We start from the raw sequence: 23572 nt of genomic DNA, 5'->3' as shown, positions 1-23572 counted from the left end.
AAATCTAAAAAAAAACAGGTGAAAATCTAAAAAACGTGAACATTTTAGACATCTCTCCCATATTCAGTGCTTATTTACAAATTTTTGATGCAATTTTCCATTTTAGTTCCCTGCGTTCCTGCAAACGTCCAAACCACCGTTGACTGTTCCACCAACACGCTGCAGGCCTCCTGGGATGCAGCAGATGGCGCTGTGTCCTACATTTCTACACTGAGAGGAACTGGAGATTTCTCATCGTCTTGTCCCACCACTGACCAAAGCTGCCCGTTTGCTGCTCTGCAGTGTGCTCAGGAGTATGTGTTCAGTGTGACGTCCGTCAACGACAGGTGTAGCAACTCCTGGAGCTCAGACGTCATGACAACCACTGGTAATAGCAATTCATGGAACATATTCACTATTCATCCTCTAACAAAAAACCCCACAAGAAATCACACCTGAATTTATTTTCATGTTCTTGTTTCATTTGTAAAGGTAACGTTTTATATCAGTTGCACTAAAACCCAATACTGTCCCCCAGGGGTCAGTATTGGGTTTTAGTGCAAAACCCAGGGGTCAGATGTTGCATGTCATAGCCTTACATCATCCTGCCAAATCTTGAACGAATCGATGAAGATCTGACGGAGACATGAGTTTTAGAGATTTTGCCCCATGCTTAAGATAAGGAATTTTGCGATTTTTGATTATTTTGTGTGACCTTGATCTTGAACCCAACTTCACCAAAATTGAATGGTCTCATCTGTGCCCAAAAACCAATTAACAGGAAAAATTGTGGTGGATTTGTCAAAAATTGATGACACTATTGTGTACACAGACACACATACAAAGAAATATGATTACCAATATACTTTCGAAAACCGTTTTCGAAAGTAACAAACAGGCAGACTGACAAACGCTCTGCGCTTCGGTTAAAATAGAAATAACTTTTAAATGTTACATTTAATTGTCGTAAAGTTTAGAAACCCAAACATCCAAAAAAAATACTTCCCTGAATTACTTATTATAACTACAAACAGAGATAAAGTTCTGTATTTAGAACAATTATTGTGTGTTTTCTAGGGTTTGTCAGAATTTCATACCAATATGATGAAGAATAACCATTCTGTCTTTTTTATTAAAGCGATAAATCAAGCTGTAAATATTCTCCTCTCCTCTCATCCACTGAACTCTAGCTCCCTGTGATCCCACTAACGTGGCGGCGTCTCTGGACTGTGCCTCGGGTGTGGCGACGGTGACTTGGACGCCGAGCGCTGGAGCCGATGCTTACTCAGCTATAGCTGAAACCCTGGGTCACGTGGACTCCTGCGTCTCCACTGGCGTTTCCTGTGAGCTGAGCCAGCTGCAGTGTGGAGAAGAATACACAGTGACGGTGCTGGCCGGGGACGCCAAGTGCAACAGCTCCGTGCTCGCCACCACCTTCATCACAACAGGTAGTAGAAACAGAGGAGAAGCTTGTCTGTAAAAAGGTTTCAAAATGCAGATTTTTGGCCAGTATTGAGTTACTAATCAATTGAGTTTTTTATTAGATATTTTAAGCTATTCACAGAGGGTTGTTTTTCTCTAAGCCAATGTTTTTGTTTTAGGGTATTTAGAATAAAACTTTGGGGCATAACATTATTTTATGAATCTGTCATTTACTATTTTTGTATAATTTATTATATAAACTATTTCATATTTGCAATTTGCATTTAAACTAGCCTCTACTGCACATTTACATATTTCTGTACTGTTATCTTGGCCAATATTTTTTTTTTAATAACTTTTTTTTCTTGTCAAATTTTCATTTCTGCATTTTTGTTTATAGTTTTCTTGATTTCTTTTTCTTTGTGTCTTTGCCTGCTGTAACATGTGAATTTCCTCACTGTGGGATAAAATAAAGTTTGATCTAATCTAATCCAGCCTTCATTTAGCAAAAAGGAGTAAGAGTTATTTGAAGAAAGTTTTACACATTTCACACTATATTTATTTAATTTTTTTTGTGTGCTAAAATAATTTAAATATTTAGGCTAAACTTTTCCTGACCATAATTTTGGCCTAGTGCTGGGTGATATGGACCAAAACTCATATCTAGATATTTTTACCTCAATAAAGTCTGACCAGAAAGACGTTTCTGGGTTAAATTTGCTGACCCAAAATGCCAGACAGGCACATTTATTAACAAACAGCTGCACAATATGTCACTTTTGGCTTTTTCTCCCATAAAGGACAGCATGTGTGAGTGAATTCTGTTGTGTGGCTTGTTTAGGACACTCAGCAATCCCTTGAACTGCTTTTCATGCTGTTCTGAGGAGTAGTGAAAGCAATGACTCCTAAAATTAGTATTTAACTACAAAATAATCTGTAAAATAAAAAAAAATATTGATATAGGCGATATTGTAATTTTCTATATCACCAAAATAGAAAACTTGATATATCTTGAATCTTGATATATTACCCAGCTCTATTTCAGCCCTGCTGTAAGATGCTTCAGCCAGTTTTAAGACCCCTGGTTTTCACTGTGACTCATTCGTGGTCTTTGTGTTTTCTCCAGCTCCCTGCCCTCCAACCATCCAGGATCACTCTGTCGACTATGCCCTCAACAGCGCGTTGATCACATGGGCCGAGGACGATGACGCACAGCTCGTCACCGTCACAGCGAGCTCAGCCCTGGGACACTCACAGTCCTGTAACTCATCCTCCAGCCGCAGCTGTTTGCTGGATGAGCTGCAGTGTGGAAACACCTACGACGTGGAGGCTGTGACACACGGAGCTCAGTGTGTGAGCTCACCCAGCTCAGCCTTTCAGATCATCACAGGTATTTTTAGAAATAATTACACAGTTCTTCATGGCAGAGATTGTGACCTTTTTTGTAAATGAGAAACTGTTTTTCTTTCAGTCGTCTTTAGTTAACGTATTCAGTGGCAATATGAGGAATACTAATCAGGGTTCTTGCCAGCGCTGTTGAGCATAGGGGCCCGTGACACTGTGATTTTGATCCCCTACGGCAGGGGTTCTTAACCTCGCAAGACACTGGGAGGGGGTCGTCAGATGTATTTAAGAAACTAAGAATATTTTCTGAACAATTTGAGCCCATTTTTGCTTATTTTTTACCCAATTTCTGCAACAACATCACTTTTTCTTGACATATTTTTGCTCCTTTTAATGTATTTTTGCGACATTTCTCCCATTCCTGCCACTTCTCCATCACATTCCAAAGCCTTTCCAGCACTTTTCTCACCTAAAGTCACACATGTTGACCCATTATTGTCACTTTTAACCTCTTTTCACGCTTATTTTTGCATATTTAACCACATTCAGGATTTGCCATTATTTTTCAGTGTCAATGTTGACACTTTTAACCCTTTTTACCACTTTTTCTGTCATTTTTTGGCTTCTCTAATCCCAATTCACCACCTTTCCAACTATTTTTTTCCACCACTGTGTGTCAACCAGCGTAGGGGGCTTTTTTTTTTTTTTTTTTAATTGTTACTGTCGTAATAAATGTTGCACACAAGAGACTTCCAGGCGTGCTTTGGTGAAAACCCTGCTAATAAAGCTCTTGTCTCTTTTTCTCAGCCCCCTGCACCCCTCCCAATGTAGATTATCTGTATTCCTGTGAAACTGGCATCACCCTCGTAAACTGGGGTGAGACTCTGGGCAGGGAGAGTTTTTACCTTCATGCTGAAGCTGGAGACCACGTTACATCCTGCAGCTCGTACAAGACCAACTGTACGCTGTCGTCGCTGCTCTGCAGTCGCACATACGACGTCCAAGTGACGGCTGTGGCCCAGCACTCTAACAGCAGCATACCTGGCCGGGTGCAGATACAGACGGGTAAGAGCACGCCACATGTAGGTAAAAAAAAAAACAACCCACATTGATAGAAAAGTTCATCCAAATGTTTTCCCATCAGCCCCCTGTGCCCCCACGAGTGTTGGAGCCACCCTGCTGTGTGACGACAACACGGCCGAGGTGACCTGGGAACCAAGTGTAGGAGCCATGATGTACAATGTGACGGCAACAGGAAAAGACAGAAGTGTTAAGCGGTGCGGGACGAACACCACAAGCTGTCAACTGGCCAACATGAACTGTGCTGAGATGTACAACATCACCGTGACCCCTTTTACCACAACCTGCCAGGGTGAAGAGACGCCACCGTACAGCTATATGGCAGGTGAGAGAGATTCATGTACTGTCACAGTCCTGATGCTGTTATGTAGTCAGTGAGACAACGATGATGTCATATAATCACTGCAATTTAGCAACAGTTTAGGACAGAATTTTTTCCTACTTAATCTAAAAAATACTGAAGAAGGCTCGTTCATTGTAATTTCAACAAATGGCCCATGCACTTCGGTCTCAACAAATTCTAAATTTTTTACCAATTCTTACATTATTATTCAATAAGCACACTGTACATTTTTAGTTTGATCGGATGACTACTTTTTCAGATATGGCCAATTAAGCGAGGGGGGTATGTGTCGATTTTTGCTTGTTCTTATTTTTCTCATATCACATAGGAAACTAGAAATAGAAAAAAATTATAATTAATTTATAGTATAAAGATGACTTCTTCCTGGGATATAAAACATTTTTTCTTTATGCGACTTCTTCATTTTTATTTTGGACTTTAACTTTGGGACTATCTCACAAATTTGTTGGAATCTTTAGTTTTTATTTGCACTGTGGATGTAGGAAAAATGCAGTTTTGACCCTCAATACCTGTTTTATAGATAATAGTTAATAATGTTTGTTTAAATGTTACATTATTTATTCGATTTATTTATTTATTTTTTGTTTCCTGTTTTTTATTAATTACAAAAAGCAAAATATTTGTTTTTCTTTTTCCCCTGTTTACACCATAAATTATTAGCTTTTTCTTCTAAATATTTTTTTCCATTGCACCTCATGTTTCAATCAAATATTGCATAATTTTCTTCAATATTTCCCTTCTCTCTTCTCCTTGCAGGTCCGTGTCCTCCATCCAATGTCCAAGTGTCTCTGAAGTGTGAGGATAACGTTGGCGTCGTGACTTGGGACGCTGCCACGCAGGCAGACACGTACGAGGCCACCGCTGTGTCTTTGGACACGCACGTATACAACTGCTCCACCTCAGGAACGGGCTGCTCCCTCACCAACTTAACCTGTGGCGAGAGCATTGACGTCACCGTGGTAACGGTGGAGAGAGGATGCAGGAGTGAACCCAGTCAGCTCGTCACCTTTCAATCAGGTCAGAGAAGTAGACACATTATTCACATCAATTATAGAGTGAATGTTGCTTTTAATTCACATCACAATCAGCATCTATGCATTTTCTTATCATTTTGAGATTCGAAATTAATTGGATTTCTTGTCCATTAATTAAGGGCCTGAAACAACATGCAATCTTAAAAAACTGTATTTTATATGTTCACTTTGTAAAATATAAATCTAGTTTAACTAAAATGCAGTAAAAAAATATGAGCTGGCATGACTTGTCACTAATCCTGGCTACTCTGTATTTTTATTACAGTATAACAATCATAATCAAAAGCTAATTCTTGAAAAAATGTTTTTAATGCAGGGTTTTTCTACCTTAGGGTCATGATTCTATGTGGGGTCGCCTGAAATATCTAATATTAATAAAATAAAATAAACTGATTAAAATTATAGTTAGTTATAGCATTTTTAATAGTTTTATGTTTTTTTTTTATTAATTAAAATGAATTAGAAAACAATACTTATAATCACATAAATAGATAGATAAATAGCAGAAACAAACAATCTGAAACAACTGTATTCTATACTTTCACTTTCTCAAATATACGGTAAATCTAGTTCAGATTAAATGCTGTATAACAATATCGCAGCTGGTGCTTATTATTACTGCATGCACTGATTCTGGACACATTATAACAAACATGATAAAAAAAAAAACTAATTTTAGTAGAAAAAAAAGTCTCTGAGGTCACCAGAATTTTGTGACATAGAAATAGGGTCACGACAAGAAAAAGGTTGGGAACTACTGCTTTAGGGTTACCAGAAATTCTTGATATCAAAATGGGGTCATGATCCAAAAAAGGTTGGAAACTGCTGCTTTAGAGAGACTAAATTAAACTTGGATTTATTTATTTATTTTTAAATAATGTGAGAAAACCGGAGTACTTAAAGGAAACCCCTGAAAATGTAGGGAGAACATGTTAACTTCCCTTGGATTGGAAGTTTTTAAGTAACTATTTAAATAAATTAATCACAAAACTAAAGACAAATAACTTCACGCTGCATTATTTTAATTTGTCAAACTTCCTTTTCAGTTATCTGTCCTCCCACTGGTTTGATTGGACTAACCACCTGCAGCAACAATGACATCACAGTGAGTTGGGACCCGAGTCCAGATAGTGGTATTCAATACTTGATCCACTCCCAAGAAGCGGGCGGAGTCGTCGCCAGCTACTTCTCCACTCAGACGTCCCATGTGCTCTCTGGGCTGCTGTGCGGCGAGAAGCACTCGGTCAGAGTCGCTGCGTCGGACTCTGTGTGCACCAGCGTCTTCAGTGAGACAATAACTACTGACACAGGTTGGTAGAAATCTAGAAGTCTTTTGTGCTATTCTCAAACACAATTTAATAGATAAAGCAAATTTCATTTCCCATTTAATAACCAACTAAAAAAACCCATGATGATAATTTACTTAAAGATACAATAGCAATAACAGGTGAGGATTTAATTGAGTTTTGTAGAAACCAAGTTACTATGGCTTAATGACTGCATCAAATGGGCTCTAAATCAAGAGTTAAAATGAGGTTTTCTGTTAAATGTTTGTCAAAAGTTTCAAAAAAGTTCGTGCAAGGAATCATGGTGAATCAACTGACGGGTTATGGAGGACCAAACCTGCTAAATTTAAAAATAAATGAATTACTAAATAAACGTGAAAAATAACAAAAAGGGAAATTGAAAGTTAAATACAAATAAATAAATATAGATTGATAAATACTATAATTCATTGAATCTTTTCTTTTAAATTTTGGCAGGTTTGGTCCTCCATACTGAGTACCTCTTAAGCATTTTTGGAGAAAGAAATTAATCAAATATAGCAGGTGTTCATTATATGAAATGTAGAAAATCTAATGTTCACTTACTCTTGTGGTTAGTGTCTACAAACTCTTATCCTGAGTCTATAGTCACCACTCTATAGTACTAGGCTCAGCCTTCTGACCCAAGGCTGGTTGAACGTCTCCTCTGCAGCTGATGCTAACTTTTTTAATGTAATGCATTGATTAACATTACTTTCCAATCCTTTGCTTGTTTCTATCCCTCTCCTCTCAGCCCCTTGCACCCCCACGGATTTGACAGTTGAAACTGAATGTGGCACCAACCTGGCAACTTTGGCCTGGGCACAAAGCTTCTACACCGTGTCCTACACGGCCACCGTGAGTGGCTCACATGGTCATGTGGTTTCCTGCTCAACCAACAGCACACTGAACTGCTCCATGCCAGTGGACTGTGGACACCACTACTCAGGAGTGGTGGTGGCTTCCAGCGAAACGTGCAACAGCAGCACATCAGCTATGATATCATTTGACTCGGGTGACAGAAACAAAAAAGAAACAGTCCACAAAGTGTATTCAGACTTTAAATTTAACTCTGACTAAAGGTTTTTTTTCCTCTGTTCACCTCCAACAGCTCCTTGTTTGCCTAAAAACGTCCAAGCAGAGCTGGACTGCAATACCAACAAGTTTGCGGTGCAGTGGGAGGGCAGCTCCAGCAACGTGGGCCTTTATACAGCCATGGCTATTGGCAGTGATGGCTCAAGAGAAACGTGTGACTCCGATAAAGACAACTGCACCATCCACAACGTGAAGTGCGGACTCACTTACAGCCTCCTTGTCACCACGTCCACGGTTGACTGCGGTATCATCAAAGGATCGAACTACAAGATGCAGTCAGGTAACAAATAAAATCTCTGTATTATTGCAACTTTCAGTGGGCGGGATGCGTTAGGCATCCCGCCCACTGAACTATAACAAAGCTATAACAAAGCATGTCATTTTAAAAGTCTGATAACGCATCGTTAAATGCAAGCAGCATCGTAGGGTCTGAAGAAGTGTCTGGTGTCGGTGACCCAATGTCACGTATACCAATGTTGGGGATTGGTCAATTTGAGCGAATTTGCTGCAAATTGGTGGAAAAACTGCTGAGATGTTGCATTTAAAATGTAATAGCGCTAGCATTAGCCTAACATTGACATTAGCCTAATGTTAGCATTAGCCGAGCATTTGTACTAACCTAGCATTAGCTTTAACCTAGCATTAGCACTAACCTAGCATTAACACTAACCAAGCATTAGCACTAACCCAGCATTAATGCTAACCTAGCATTAACCTTGCTTTAGCCTAGCATTAGCACTAACCCAGCATTAACGCTAACCGAGCATTAGCCATGTAACAACATTAGCCTGGCTATAACATTAACCTAGCATTAGCATGAGCGCGTGCCGCGCCCTTGCATACCTTCTGGTGCGGCCCCTGCTTGGGCAATCCCCCGTGAGGCAGGGTGTCGGGGCCAGATTAGGGGGCCACATCCCGGCGGGGCGGTCTGGCTTGGCCTCTGGAGGGGGCCCTGGCTTTAAAGAACTGAAGCTCGTGGCGCGGGCGGCATCAGCATCTGGGGTGCCCGGGGGGGCTAGGTTGGGGTGCCTGGGGACCGGCGGGGGGACCCCCAGCGGCCCCCTGGTGCCTTATGCGGCTTGGGGTGTGGTCGTTCGCCCTGGGCGGGCTGCTCCTGGTGCTGCGTCCATTCCGGGTCCTCCTGGCCTGGGGTCGGGTCCCTGCTGGCTCTGGGCTCACCGGCGGGTGCCCGCCGGCTGCCCGTTCGGCGTGGCTCTGGTCGTCTGCTGGGCGTGGGCTTTGGCTCCTCCGCTGGGGTCTCGGGCGGGGGGCTCTCTGGGCCCTCCCCTCGGGGGGCTGGGCGCGGGGGTGTGGGTGGTGGTGGGGGGGTGGGGGGCTGGGGGTTGGAGTCGGTGGCGTGGTGCGCTGGGTCCTTGGCTCCTTGGGGGCTTTTCGGGTGTGTATGGGGGGGGCAATGGCAGCCTCTCGGCTTGGGGCCTTGGGGGCGTTCGGGGGGCTGCTTGGCCGTGGGGTGGTCGCCGGGGGCCCCTAGATCTCTCGCTCTTTCTGCTGGCCCGACTGCTTCTTCGGGCCCGGGGGCGGCTCATGGGTTTTGCAGTAGCAGCTCTTGGAATCACATTTGTCATGGACGCACTGGCCTCGGGCTGTGGGATAACACTCATACTGGGCTCAACCATAGACACGTTGTTCCCAAATACCTGTTTTATGTAACTTCCACTCACTTCCTCCTCTGCTCACAGCCACCACCATTATTCCTAAGCCGCACACTGGTCACCAGACTGGCTTGATAACACAACAATAAGCACAATATACACAACCACAATTTCACATCACATCACTTGAAACTTATTGACTATTCCCCACCCATTCGTTTTCCTATCTTGTATCCCTCCTCCCTGTTAACTCCCCCCCCCACCCCCCTCACCCTGGTGTAACACTGCCCTCTCTTTTTTACATCCTCCCTTTAATAAAGTATTTACCCTTCCCTAGGGAGGGCTGGTGATGGTCACAATTATGCAATGAAATAAATTCATTTATTTAATTGCAATAATAAAATATGCATTGCTGTTAAAAGATTGCACTTCTTGTAGTGTTAACCTTCAACAGCATGTGCAGACAAGGTGAAAAAAAAAAAAAGCATGAGCCGAGCAATTGCATTAACCTAGCATTAACATTAACCTAGTATTAGTATTAGCAATAACCTAGCATTAGTATTAACCTAGCTTTATCATTAGCTTAGCATTAATGTATGAACGCAAATACATTCTGCAGGTTTTGCTTCATTTGTTTCATTGTTCCTTCCTTAGCTCCCTGCACACCCAACACTATGTCAGTGGACCTGCAGTGCCACACCCAGGAAGTGTTTGTCACCTGGGAAAACTCTGGCCCAGATCAGACTCAGGAGGTTTCTGCCATGGACGCCATAGGAATGATCACCGTGTGCCACTCCAACAGCTCCAACTGCACCTTTGAGCAGCTGTCGTGTGGCAGGAGTTACATGATCAGCGTGGTCGGACACACTGACACGTGCAGCAGTGAGCCCACAATGCCAGAGCTGCTAACCATGGGTACGTAGCATTGCAAAAGAAAGGGTGAGGTTGTGTTAAAACAGTATGGTAGTTGTTTTAAAGGGTACCTGTAGTGAAAATGTGTATATAACAAAAAATGTGTTTATTTTATTACTAATAAACAAAATATTTGCACCTTTGAAAAAAAAATTATAGAAAAAAAAAAATTCAAAGGACTTTTTTACAACGATTTTATACCTTCCGGCATAAACTATGTGGAGTCGCCATTTTGGTTATGATGTAATGCACTGTTGTTGATTCCTGTTAGCTATTGCTAGGCAACATTGCCAATGTTTGCTATAACGACAAGGAAAAAACCCTGCAAAAATATTTATTTTGCGTCTCTGAGCCAAATAACAACACTAATTCAGAGTTATCCAGACGTTGGCTCCATAATATCGGCACGAGATACACACTTAAAACGTTTCCGTTCGGACGGAATTCGGTGATATATGAGGACCGCTTCAAGCTGAGCTGCTGTGACAAGGATCTGCGGGCTAAGCTAATGGGCATCAAGCCAAAGTTACGTCTGAAATCAGACGCGGTCCCGACATAATTCTTCCTCATATAATCTCAAATCAGCTTATAAACGTACTTGTTCAGAGCACTACTACGTTTCTGCTTACAGGGGATACTATAATCGGCTGTCTTGACACTAACCGTGCTCCTATCACATTGTTCCCACTTATTTCCTGGTGGATAAATGATGAACTCTATCAGGGGAACTTACCTGTTCATTAGGGCGCAGTCCATGAACAAATATACTTTCACGCAGCTTTCATCACATTTGATAGCCATATTTGTGCACTTCCAACACCTAACTTCTCAGCCGTGTCTCGTTTCTGCTGGTAATAACAGCTCTTTTCGTTAGGCTAATTCTGCATGCTGAGTGGATACAGGAAGACATATAAGAAGCAGGCAGTTATTGAGAAAGGTGATATTTAACCCTCTCTTATCATACGACCTGGATGCTGCACTGTTATCAATAAGGGAGAGTTTACACACGTCCCACAATGTAAACAGACCTGTTACGCCCCTACCTCCCACAATGCACAATTTCTTTAAACCAACAGGCCAGGCCGATGAACGAAAGTGTGTCATATCCTGTCCAAAATGGCGGCTCTCCATAGTTTATGCTCCAAGGTATGAAATCGTCCTTTTAGTCCTTTTAATGTGTTTTTTTATAGAAAGGTGCACATGTTTTGTTTTCACTACAGGTACCCTTTTATATAGCTACCAATAAAAGCACATTTATTCTTATTGATTCATGATCATCCTTAAAAAATCTTCTTAATCCCCAAAACCTTCTCGCATAAGAATTACTACCAACTGAAGGACATGCTGTGGACATTTAAAACCCTCAGTGATCCCTTTAGTTCCTCTGTCTTGCAGCTCCATGCATTCCCACACACGTGGAAGCTCATGTCAACTGCAACACCAACATCACTCTGGTGACATGGGACTCAGCTCTGGGAGCAACGTCCTACACTGTCTATGCTCAGGGGAGCCTGGGCCACTACGATGAATGCACCAGCACCGACACCAGCTGTGACTTCCAAGACCTGGCGTGTGGACAGGACTACAACATCACGGTGGTTGCTCGCCACGACACCTGTGACAGTTTGGCCAGCGAGACGGTCACTGCCACCACAGGTGATCACAGTTTACTAAAGTAGTACATTTTAGTGTTACACTGGAGCCAGACACTAATGACGACAGAAGAACAGAAAAATAGAGCCAATATCTCGCTGAGTGAGACTCCACAAACAAAGCAGAACCAAAATGTTGTCAAGCAAACTACTGCTTTAAATATACACAAATATAACTTCAAACATCACAGTCTGACCTTGTGCTGTAAATTTAGCGTGATAACGAGAGGCCTTTCACGTAAGTTACGCCAAAACCTCGCTCTCTTTCTTGCAAAATCTGTAAGAAATCTTTTCTGCTTCCGTGTCATCTGTGCATTCCTCTATAGCAGTGGTTCCCACACTGAGGTACATGTACCCCTAGGGCAGGGGTCTGCAACCTGCGGCTCATTGACTCTTTTGCAATGGCTCCCGATAGCTTTAAAAATATATTGAAATAAGGAATTGTTATTTTCTTACAGAGAGTATTAATGTATTAATGATTAATTACATTGACACCAAATAAAATCATGATATAACATGATTTTATTTGGTAAGATAATTCACATTGTGAATTATCTTTAATTCACAATGTGAATTAAAGATAATTCACATTGTGCAATAACTCCACGATCCGACTTCACCTCCTGTAACATCTACAGACCAACCTTAAGTTTTAAATCACTGGTAAGATAATTCAATCAATAAAAAGACTTCTGGAAGAAAATAAAGATTTTAATTGTGTGGGGGGATAGATTCATTTATTTGTTGTAGCCCGTTAAATACATTAACTCAAAAAACCTTTCTTTATATAACATTATTCAACATAAGTTTAACTGCAAAGAATTGCATACACTATATTGTCTTCATTCCTTTTTCATCGGCTCCGGTAGAACTTTAATCCAGGTGATATGAGGCAAAATGGCTCTTTTGAGAGTAAAGGTTGCAGACCGCTGCCCTAGGGGTACTTGAACTGTTTTCAACATTCTAGATTTTTTTTTTTTACATGCACACAGACTTTTTTTTCTCATCCATCAATAATAATTTGTGGCACAACTCTTTAAAATACACCAAAAAGTGAAGTTCAAATTCTAAAACGGGCAAAACAACAGAAATAAATGATTAAAAAGGCCTCAATTCAAGGTTAATGTGACACAAATATATAATGTATAACATGAGCCAAGGGGTACTGTACTTGCAATAACAAAATAAAGGCTAAGAGGCAATAAAGTTCGGGAAACACTGCTCTATGGGTATCGCAATCCCAGAATGCGATGCGCAAAACTTTTCCCAAGTTTAAGTCACATGACCACTTGTCCACAAACCTGTTGTTTGTTATGCAGTCAAAACAAAAACTATTTGTGAATTAATTGACCCGTTTGCAGAAGAAATATCTTAAATTTTTTGATTTGTGAGGCCTACACTATGTCTTTATTTGTGTTAAAACCTGAGTTTGGTTCAGCACAACAAAGATTTTTTATTATGAATAGATGAATTTTTAGGTGGTAAGGATGTGATGATAAACAAAGGTTTCAAAACAACCAGCAACAGATGGAGAATGAGAAAGCAGATTACTAAAGATGTGCTATAATCACTTCTTGTGCAGGTCCTTGTCCTCACAGTGGCCTGACCACCTCACTGGAATGTAACACCAACAGCGTCATGGTGTCGTGGACTCCCAGCAGCGGCATCCTTTACTACAACGTCTCTGTTGATACTGTTGACATCAACAGTGAGAAGACCTGCTGGAGCACCAACTCCTCTTGTAACATCACGTCGCTGCGCTGTGGGGAAAGCTATAGAGTCAGCGTCAGCGGACAAGGACAGCGCTGTCAGAGCCCGGCCCAGGAATGGCACATAGTCAACACAGGTACATCACCCTGTTACAAGGTTTTAAAACTGCCACCTTTGAGGATTTATAAATTAATAGTAGTTTCTCACATTTTATGAGCCACACGCAGACCTGATTGTTGCCTGACATGTTGAAACAGTGAGAAAAGTATAGGCCAGAGAACATAATGAAAAACAAGGCAGTTGTCATCAATCAATCTAAAAACAAACTATTTTGTAATAGCTACGGTAAGAGCGATATTTTGCAATAGAAAAAATGTAGAAACAGTTTTACTAAGAGTGAAAAATTTTAATCAAAAACGAAATTTTGTATCCAAGAGGTGATGAAAGAACTTTTCTTTAAAAGTTTTTACATACTGTATTACCTAAGTTTACGGAAAAGAAATACGACCACTGAAAAAAAAAATAAAAAATTGTATAACACGTTTTTTAATCATATGGTTGTCTGTGTTTTAATTTTTAGTCTTAATTTTTTTTTGTCTTAATTGTTTGTTTTTTTACTATTTCGGGACGCCTGCAAGCTCCTCCCGCACATACCACAGGTGGAATTAGGCAGCAGATGACCTAATTGTGAATGACCTTGAAGAGAAGACATTCTCCAGGAAACAGATGAAAATGACAAAAAAAAAAAAAAGTACTGGAAAAAAATAGGCTTAGACAGAAAAAAAATCAAGACAAAAAAAAGATTAAGACTAAAATAAATAAATAAAGGATAACCATATAATTTAAAAACGTGTTCTACAATTGTGATTTTTTTATTTATTATTTTTTTCAGGGGTTCTGTTTTTTCTTCTTCTCCAGTGGCCCTAATCCTATTCCGTATAAGTAAGACAGTATTTTAGTCAGAATATCATCAGGACACTAAAATAAGGCAAGTGAGGTCTGAGGCTCAATCAGACTTCAATCTGATTCAGATGCAGAAGCCTATGAGGCAGTTCATGCTTTGACACCCTCCGATGGTGCAAAGTAGAGTGAGTTAATGTTCCAGCACAATGAGAGAGACTTGATGTCTGTTGATGAACATTCCCCCTATTCCTCCAGCTCCTTGCCCCCCCACCCAGCTGAGTGTAACCTCCACCTGTCAGTCAAACAACATCGTAGTGTCATGGGAAGCGTCGCAGGGCTCCGTCTCCTACACTGTGGTGGCTGAAGACGCAGACGGTGGTCAGTGGTCGTGTGACACCGTCAGCACCTCCTGCCAGGTATCCGATCTGCCATGTGGACGAGAGTACTCAGTCTATGTGATGGGAGTTGATGGGGCCTGCGCTGGATCCAGGAGTGAAGTGACAACGACACAAACTGGTAGGGTTTATAATCACAAAACTTTTTAGGGCGACCATACGTTCGGATTTTCCCAGGCATGTCCGGACCATCCGGCCGGATTTTATAAATTGATGAAAATGTCCGGGTTTCCCAAGGACCCTGAACGCATCTCGGAGAACAGGTTAATTTAAAAGACTGTAGCTCTGCTAATGTATGCTCTGAAAGAAATTCTGAAAGCTAAAAAGTTAATTGCTGTAATCTTACTCACACATGATGTGAAGATGCCACTTTTTTTGATGAAATCATCACAGACACGCACTAGAGAGAAAACAATGACTGAAAGAGACCAAATACTGGTGGATTTAATGAAAAGAAAATGTCAGGAAAACCCTCCTAGATTATAAAATCTCCATGGAGGTTCAGAGAAACTTATCCTGTAGGAAGTTAGGGTCACAATTATTTATTGAAGTGTATATTTAATGATTATTGTGTTAAAGTTTTATTTAAGTTTCTCGTTGTTTCAGTTATTGAGATATTTTAAGAAGGTTTATATGAGATTTTTCAAGGTCAGATTGTTGTAATCATAATGAAGGTGATTGACTTGAGTCACCACTGATTTCAGATTGTTTTTAAGTCTTTGTTATAAAGAGAGGAATGATTTTTTTAATGGACAATAACAACTTATTTATCTACTATATTGTATTTTCCCATTTCAAAGTAGATTCAAGAAAACGTCGAACACCGCAGGTGTCACGGTCTGAGTTTACCTCGTACTGAGATCGTTTATGAGCATTTCCACTACCAGAAAATTTATTCTTGCTAGTTCCACTGTGAGTTTTTCTACTTTTGCCGTGCTGAGATTGAAAATTAAATTTCAAAGCTAATGTTATTTGACGAGTGCTGAATGGCTTCTTTTCTTGGGTACAAATGTACAACTGCTCAATATACGAGGCAGGAGAGGTTCCAACGCCACAAAGAAAGGATAGACAGGTTAATCTTTTTCATGGTGAAGGGTAATTTATTTTTCAAAAAAAATGATTATGATATACATTGCAATAAATAACAGTTAACCTAATGTAACTTTACAATAATAAGCTGTTGTATTCATATCAATCTGATCATGACAATCATATTATTTTTTTTTTATCATTGGTTGATTTTTTATCGATGTGATGTTTTAAGCATTTTTTTAAAATCAGTACAGCAATCTCTGAGCATGGCTAATCCAGCACGGGTACCTCTCAGTACGTAGCAGTCACGTACTGAGATTGTAAGAGAATCTCAGTACGGAGGTAAACCCAGACCGTGACACTGGGTTCGGCTCAAGTTTCTTCTTTTTTGGAAATCAAAATATAGTCACCCTAAACAAAACCAAATTGCTAAAGTTTTCCAAAAAAATCACAAATGCATAGACCAACAAAGTTAAAAATAAACCTGGCAAAAACCACTGAACTCCTGCTTTCTTTGTGACCACACTCCTTGATTTCTCTTTAGCTCCATGTATCCCTGAAAGCATCCAGAACCACCTGGACTGTCTTTCTGGAACACTCAACATCACATGGCAGTCAACCGGTTACTTCCTGCATTTCCAAGCTTCTGTGACAAGCAACAACGGTTTAGTCAGCAGGATCTGTGACACCAGTGAACATCACTGTGTGGTGCAGAGCCTGGACTGTGATCTAACCTACAGTGTAACTGTGGTGGCTATGGATAATACCTGCAACAGCTCCAACAGTCCTGTGAAACAAGTCACTACAGGTGGGTGAAGCTACAGGTGGGATCGCACAAACAGCTACATTCAACGACCCACGGGCATCCTTCATCATTGTTTGTTGTTGCAGAAGTATTGGCTCCGTGCAAACATGATGCTGCACTTTTTAAAAGTTAGAAACAGCACACATTAAAGCTGCTGCAGATGAAAATTTCTGATGTAAATTAGATAATGACATATTGTAGGTTTGAAGAAAAATTTAAAAGTTAAATGCTGAAACCCTCAGTTTATTGACAGTAAAAACACACCACATCCCACAATGCATTGCGTGAAAGATTTTTGAAAATGTCAATAAACAGACTGTTTACAGTGACGATCAAAACAAACTTGAGCTGCAAATTCAGCTCCTTACATATTTTTTTTGAGCAAATTATCTTTGTTTTATTGATCTATGAGGACTAAATTATATCTTTAACCTTTAAGGTAAAAGAAAAAGTTACATAACTGTCACTTTGCATGTTGGAGTGGAATTATTAAAGGAATCCTCCACTGTTTTTACAAGTTTGGCCTAAAATCTTTCAAATGTAGTTATTAGAAAATTTATGACTAACAAAATTTATATTTATACAATATTTATTAAATGGCCTGTTAAAAATGTGACTACTCTACATTTTAGAGCCTATTCTGCCATCTTGAAATCACATGATTGACAATGTCACACGGCCCCACTGCCTGTAAACATCCCATTGTTTTCTAGTGGAGTGAAGCATTCAGCCTGATTTTTAGATCATTTAGCAGCTTTTTCAATCAAAATGACAATTTGTGCTGCTTTTATTTGTTCTGAAAAACCAGGACAAGTTAAAGATGTCGATGTAACAATCTTTTGCTTACAGAAAGAGAAAAATCTGTGAACTGTCCCTAAGGAGATCTCATCTTCTCTGTTTCAATGTCTACTACCAAACCTCAAAGTTGGAACTACGGACACAATTTTTTTTTTTAGCCATGTGACGTCATCAATCAAGTGATTTCAAGATGGCGGAACACAGGCTCTTAAACTGTAAAGTAGTCCCATTTTTAAAAGGCAATTAAATCAATATGGTGAATAATAATGCAGTTTGTTAGACATAGATCTTCTAATAAGTACATTTATAAGATTTTAGGTCAGATTTGTAAAAACAGTGGAGGATCCCTTTCAAGACATTAGTCACATTAAACACATTTTTTGCCAAATTATGAAACTTGATAAACTTTTTAAAGTATGCAATGGGATTCTTATTATATACAATTCTGTTGATTTAAAATTTGTGTTAGTGACCATAGAAAATGTTCAACACGTCTTCAATCTGGCCCAATTTAAATTGTAGTTAAGTAGCCCTGTCTTACACGATCTCAACCTCAATGTTTGTGTTCCCTGGTCTGCTCAGCTCCCTGCCCTCTCTCCACCTTCCAACCCACCGTGGATTGCCGCACAGGAGCTGTGTCCGTCACCTGGATCAATAGCATGCCTGGAGTTTCCTACAGAGTCTCCGCCATCGACGCCATGAATCGCACACACAACTGCAGCAGCACAAACCCGGGCTGCAATCTGACGGCGTTAGAGTGTGGGACGGAGTACGACATCAGCATCACACCGTCCAGGGACGGCTGTGTGGGCAGAGACAGCGTGATAAAAACCATAACCACAGGCATGTTGAAGCTGTTGGAGCATTTTAGTGAAAAACAAAACATTTACAGGCATTGGTTGTTTTTAAAATGTTGCAAAAGCCAGTTGAGTTAAATCTAGTGTTGATATAGGATGGAAAAACATGAAAATCTGTATTGAATGTCAAGCTTAGACCCTGAAATGTCTAGTAATGATAAAATATAAAAAAGTAATGATTAAAATAAAATGTTTATATTTTTATTATTTTGCGCAGTTAAAAAAACCAATACATAAATCAAGGATTTTTATTTGTCATGGACATAATGTCCCCAAGTGCCCCGTTAAGCCCTTAAATAATAGATCGAGTAAAATAATAATAGCAATAAATATAGAAAAACTAATAAAAATACAAAAACACCTGTAATACAAAGAGAATATATACAAAAATAAATATACATTCATATACAAAACAGTAGTGACATGAATATCACAGAAATAGTGATATACAGTGCAGGAATGGGCAGAAAGCTCCAAGATATTAAATATTTTTTATTCTTTTTAAAATTAAAACACCACATACATTCTCTAACAGTTGTATTCTGTACTTTCACTTTCTGAAATATAAATCTAGTTCTGATAAAAAGCAGTGTGAAACTATCTGAGCTGATGCATTTTGTAACTTTGTATTTGTAACATGGTATAATAAACATGATTAAAAACACTTATTTTAGAGAAAGAAAGTCTCTGGGTTCGCCAGCAATTTGTGATATAAAAACGGGGTCAAAACCCAAAGAAAGTTGGGAACCACTGCCCTAGTGGTATGATTAACTTAACGATGATGAACTTGTGAAGTACGTAAATTATCCCGAAGCAAAATGTCATTATTCTTCCAACTTTGTCCCATCCAGTGCCCTGCATCCCTCGCTTGTCAGACGTGGAGATCGACTGCTTGTCAAACTCGGCGTGGGTGATGTATAACGAGTCGGCGGGGGCCGAGAACTACGTCGTCATGGCAACGGACAGGACGACAGACAACGTACAGATGTTTGAGTGTAACATCACGTCAGATGGGATGTGTTCGCTGCCGCCGTTGGCCTGCAGCCAGAATCTCACCTTTACCCTGAGAGCTCAGGACCAGCAGTGCGCCAGTGCACCCAGCAACGCCATCACAGCTGAGACTGGTGAGAGATCATGAAACGCTGTGTGTTGTTCTCAGTAGAAGAAGAAACAATTTAGAAAAATACATGCTTGATTTTTAAAAAATTAAAATATGAATTTCCCGAAAAACAATAAGACTCTAAAGCACGTGTCAAACTCAAGGCCTGGGGTCCATATCCAGCCCTTCCGAGCATCAAATTCGGTCTGCGGGAGTAAGTAAAGATCACAGAGAAAACATGAACTATTGTGTAAATGACCAAATAATCCAGTTGTAGATTAAATTCACCAACTCCACAATATTTTAGGGGCTTGCATTTTTCCTTTGTTTACATCACATGAATGTAGTTATTTTTAATTGCAAATTGTGGAAAGAACTCTCAATTCTTCCCACAAATGTTGCAATTTCTCACAAGCAATTCCACAAATTGAAAATTCCCCTAAATTACACAAAAATTGGTGACAAAATCGAGAATTTTTAAAGTGAATTGAACTAATATTGAAAACTAGGGCACAATAATGTTAAAGTTGGTCTTTTCTCCCCCACCTAAAAGCAATATTTGCACAAAACGTCCCCAAATTCCCAAAATCAGGGGAATTTTAAATGTAGATCCTTCTGGGACTGATCATATTCTCACATACTGTATCATTTATATATAATTTATATGTGGAAGTAAAAACCAGGGCACATTAATGTTGAGTTTGCTCTTTTTCCCATCTATGATCTGTGTCCCACTTAACATCAAACTGGTTCGTATTTAGCCCCTGAACTAAAATTACTTTGATACCCCTGCTCTAAAGCTTGCAGATTAATTTAATCCGTGGTCTTCATTTGTTGAATTAATATCACCTTTGTCGAACTGTTCCTCACTGTGCCTGTCCTCCCTTAGCTCCCTGTTCTCCAGAGAATGTTACACAGTCTGTTGACTGCAATAATGGGACCATCAGCATCAGCTGGTTGCCTGTCTTCGGTGCGGTGTCGTACACGGCCACACTGGAGGAGCTATCAAGAGGAATAACCAGCTGCTGCAAAACTTCAGACGCCAACTGTGACGTCACAGACCTGCCGTGCGGACAATTGTACATCCTACATGTCACGGCTCAGGGGCAAACGTGCAACAGTTCAGAGAGCGAAGGGATCCTCACCAGGACAGGTAGTTCATTGAATTCACTTCACATACTGTTTTAGAATAAAAAAATAAGAAACTGATTAATTTCACATGAGAAAACTGCATCTGAAATTACAGAAATATACATTTGGGTCATTCTATGTCATTTTATAAATGGTCCACGCACTTCGGTCTCCGAAAATTTTTACCACTTGTTCCTTGATTATTCATTTGACACGCTGTAAATTTGCAGTTTGATCGGATAAACACTTTTTGAGATATGGCCAATTTAGCTTCCAATATCTCAGGAACTACTTGAGATATTTTTGTGCAATATCATTGTCATTTTGGTTATATGTTGTCATTTTGTTGGTTTTTGGAGTCTTTATATGTATTTGTATAGTGTTATTGTGTGTAATTGGAGTCATTTTTGTTGTAATTTTTCATTTTGTGTACTCATGTTGTACATTCATTCATTGGCTTTTATATTTTTTATGTTACTAGTGAAAAACTAATAAACAACAATTGATTATGAGACACAGAGGGAAGCTACATTGACCTCATGTAAAGTATTTTCAATATTCGCGAGTAGTGAAATAACCCAAAGTTGAGGTTCAAAATAAAAATGAAGAAGTCGCATAAAGAAAATTTGTTTTATATCCCAAGAAAGAGTCATCTTTATACTATAAATTAAAACAGAGATCAGATATTTTCTTACATACCCAGATGCAGTTATGGGCAAGTTCTGCAAAGTTGTTTACTGAAGGCACAAACATGTTCGAGCCCAGAACCCTGACAAACTTTTTTCCAATTTTGAGGAGCTGGCATGTCCACCAGATAGTATGTATAGCAGATCTTTTTCAACTTCCTATTTGATGTAGTTCATGAGATATTGGAAGCTGAAAATGGAAGAAAAATAACAAAAATCAACACATACCCCCCTCACTAAATTGGCCATATCTAAAAAAAAGTATTCACCCGATCAAACTAAATATTTACAGTGTGCCTATTGAATAATCACAGAACAATTAGAACCGAATTGCGTGGGATGTCCTGAAAATTTGTTGAAATGACAAGGAACTAATTTGTTTGTCCCCGTCCAGTGCCATGTGTACCAGAAAATCTCAGCTCCAGTTTGAGCTGCAGCACCAACGTGGCCAAAGTGTCGTGGAGCAGCAGCGAAGGAGGACAGATTTACACGGTGACGGCAGAGGGAGACGATGGACATGTGCACAACTGCCAGTCGCCTTCCAGCCAGTGTGACCTGACAGACCTGCACTGTGGACGGTACTACACCACCACGGTGACTGCCGAGAACATGGTGTGCAGCAGCAAACCAGGCGACAGCATGAGCATCAAGACAGGTGTGTATTTCAAAAGAGTTGTTCTCAACAAAGGCTGTGTTTGAAATGGCATACTAATCTACTATACACTACACACTCAGTAGTATATAATGTCTACTATATACTATAAGTATGGTTAGGAGGATTAGGATGGTGAGCGTTCCCACTGAAGTATACTTCCAAGTTTTCCAAGATGGATTTTGAACCTACGACAAAAACCTGAATCACACTGAGGCTAAATATCTCTACTTTTGAAAGTTCTGAAAACATTTAAGCGAGAAAGTGACCAAGTAAAATTTCAACATGTGATCATTTGATCCACAAAACTTGCAGAAACACATTTAATGCCGACATTTCTGAGATTTTTGGAGACCCTCCATTGTGCTACTGACAACACTTCTAATTAACTTAAAAACAAGAGCCTTATTTACAAAAGGGTTAACAACTGATGGAAGACAAGAAAAAATGCTTTTGTTTTGAAAAGCGGATGTTTGATTTTTAGCTTGAAGCCGGTCCCAGGACAATTTTACATTTTGGTCGCAATGTATCATGGGGTGGTTGAGTATGACGAGTGTGCCCACCGTGCATTCATATAATGTACATCCGGGTATTTCTCGAATACTCGATCTTCCCATACTATCTAATGTGAATGCACTACATACTCAATTTGATGGATGATTTAGTATGAGTAGTACGTTAGTATGATTAGTACATTAGTATGCAATTTCGAACACAGCCTATAAGTTTCTTAGGAGAACTGTTCTTCTCTGCTTTGTTGTCTACAACCAAACCAGTTGGAACTGTCGCTCCCTGTGGTCACAGATTCTTTTTTGGGTGGAACACAGGCTCTTAAGCTGGAAAGTAGACCCATTTGAAAAGGCAATAAAATGAATATGGTGTATAACAATATGTTTTGTAGGGTATAGATCTTCTAATTAGTACACTTTAAAGGTTTTAGGCCAAACTTGTAAAAACAATGGAGGATCCCTTTAATAACAAGCCACAATTTAAACCAAGGACATTGTCTTATATGACAACTAATAGGCTTAAATGTTCTTTCTTTTTTGCATTCTCTCACCAGTGCCTTGCACCCCAGAAAACACCACAGCTGTTGTAGACTGTGAGAGCAATTCTCTGGTTGTTTCCTGGTCTGATGGTGCCGGGGCAGACTCGTATGTTGCCACGCTGCAGGACAGCAACGGTCAGAGCACGAGCTGCCTCGCCACGACGGAGGGCTCCTGCAACGTGACCGGAGTGGGCTGTGGTCTGATTTACCACGTCTCCGTGGTCTCCTCTGATGGATATTGTGACAGTTTACCCACTTCAGAGATTGAAACACCTTCAGGTAGGACATTGTAGATTTCATCCCTGATATATATCAAAGTTCAGTGTGCTAAAGGATGTTTGACAGTTTAGAGCAGGGTTTTTCAATCACTGTGCCGCGACACACTTGTGTGTTGTGAGAGATCGTCAGGTGTGCCGTGGGAAATTATTGAATTTTACCAAATTGCTTAACTGGTCTCACCCTGGGACCCACATTTTGCCACGGTCGTTAAATCGCAACAATACAAACAACCAAAAATAGTTTTGGAATACACATATATGATCTTTTTTAAAACATAAATCTATATATTTTCCTGTGCAACATGCATTTCACAGCATGCCTGTCAAAAGAAAAGTTTCTTCCAAAATAAAAGACAAGTCCGAGTATTAATTTATTTTT

At 39.9% G+C, this 23572-nt stretch overlaps 1 protein-coding gene across 1 annotated transcript in view; it reads left to right on the top strand.

Moving 5' to 3' along the window:
- The window catches only part of fndc7b (fibronectin type III domain containing 7b), a 70460-nt gene that overhangs the window by 20452 nt on the left and 26436 nt on the right, over positions 1 to 23572 (top strand). Inside the window, exons 16-34 of the mRNA XM_028443737.1 lie at positions 107 to 367; positions 1170 to 1427; positions 2528 to 2791; positions 3553 to 3810; positions 3890 to 4150; positions 4946 to 5206; positions 6270 to 6533; positions 7282 to 7542; positions 7639 to 7902; positions 9890 to 10150; positions 11543 to 11803; positions 13382 to 13645; positions 14668 to 14928; positions 16384 to 16647; positions 18025 to 18285; positions 19151 to 19423; positions 20288 to 20551; positions 21610 to 21870; positions 22931 to 23194. Coding sequence (XP_028299538.1) covers positions 107 to 367; positions 1170 to 1427; positions 2528 to 2791; positions 3553 to 3810; positions 3890 to 4150; positions 4946 to 5206; positions 6270 to 6533; positions 7282 to 7542; positions 7639 to 7902; positions 9890 to 10150; positions 11543 to 11803; positions 13382 to 13645; positions 14668 to 14928; positions 16384 to 16647; positions 18025 to 18285; positions 19151 to 19423; positions 20288 to 20551; positions 21610 to 21870; positions 22931 to 23194 — 4986 coding nt within the window. The remainder of the gene's footprint in view (positions 1 to 106; positions 368 to 1169; positions 1428 to 2527; positions 2792 to 3552; positions 3811 to 3889; positions 4151 to 4945; positions 5207 to 6269; positions 6534 to 7281; positions 7543 to 7638; positions 7903 to 9889; positions 10151 to 11542; positions 11804 to 13381; positions 13646 to 14667; positions 14929 to 16383; positions 16648 to 18024; positions 18286 to 19150; positions 19424 to 20287; positions 20552 to 21609; positions 21871 to 22930; positions 23195 to 23572) is intronic.

This window comes from Gouania willdenowi, chromosome 4 (genome assembly GCF_900634775.1).
Source record: "Gouania willdenowi chromosome 4, fGouWil2.1, whole genome shotgun sequence".
NCBI classification, from domain to species: domain Eukaryota; kingdom Metazoa; phylum Chordata; class Actinopteri; order Blenniiformes; family Gobiesocidae; genus Gouania; species Gouania willdenowi.
This window is presented reverse-complemented; position numbering and strand designations above follow the sequence as displayed.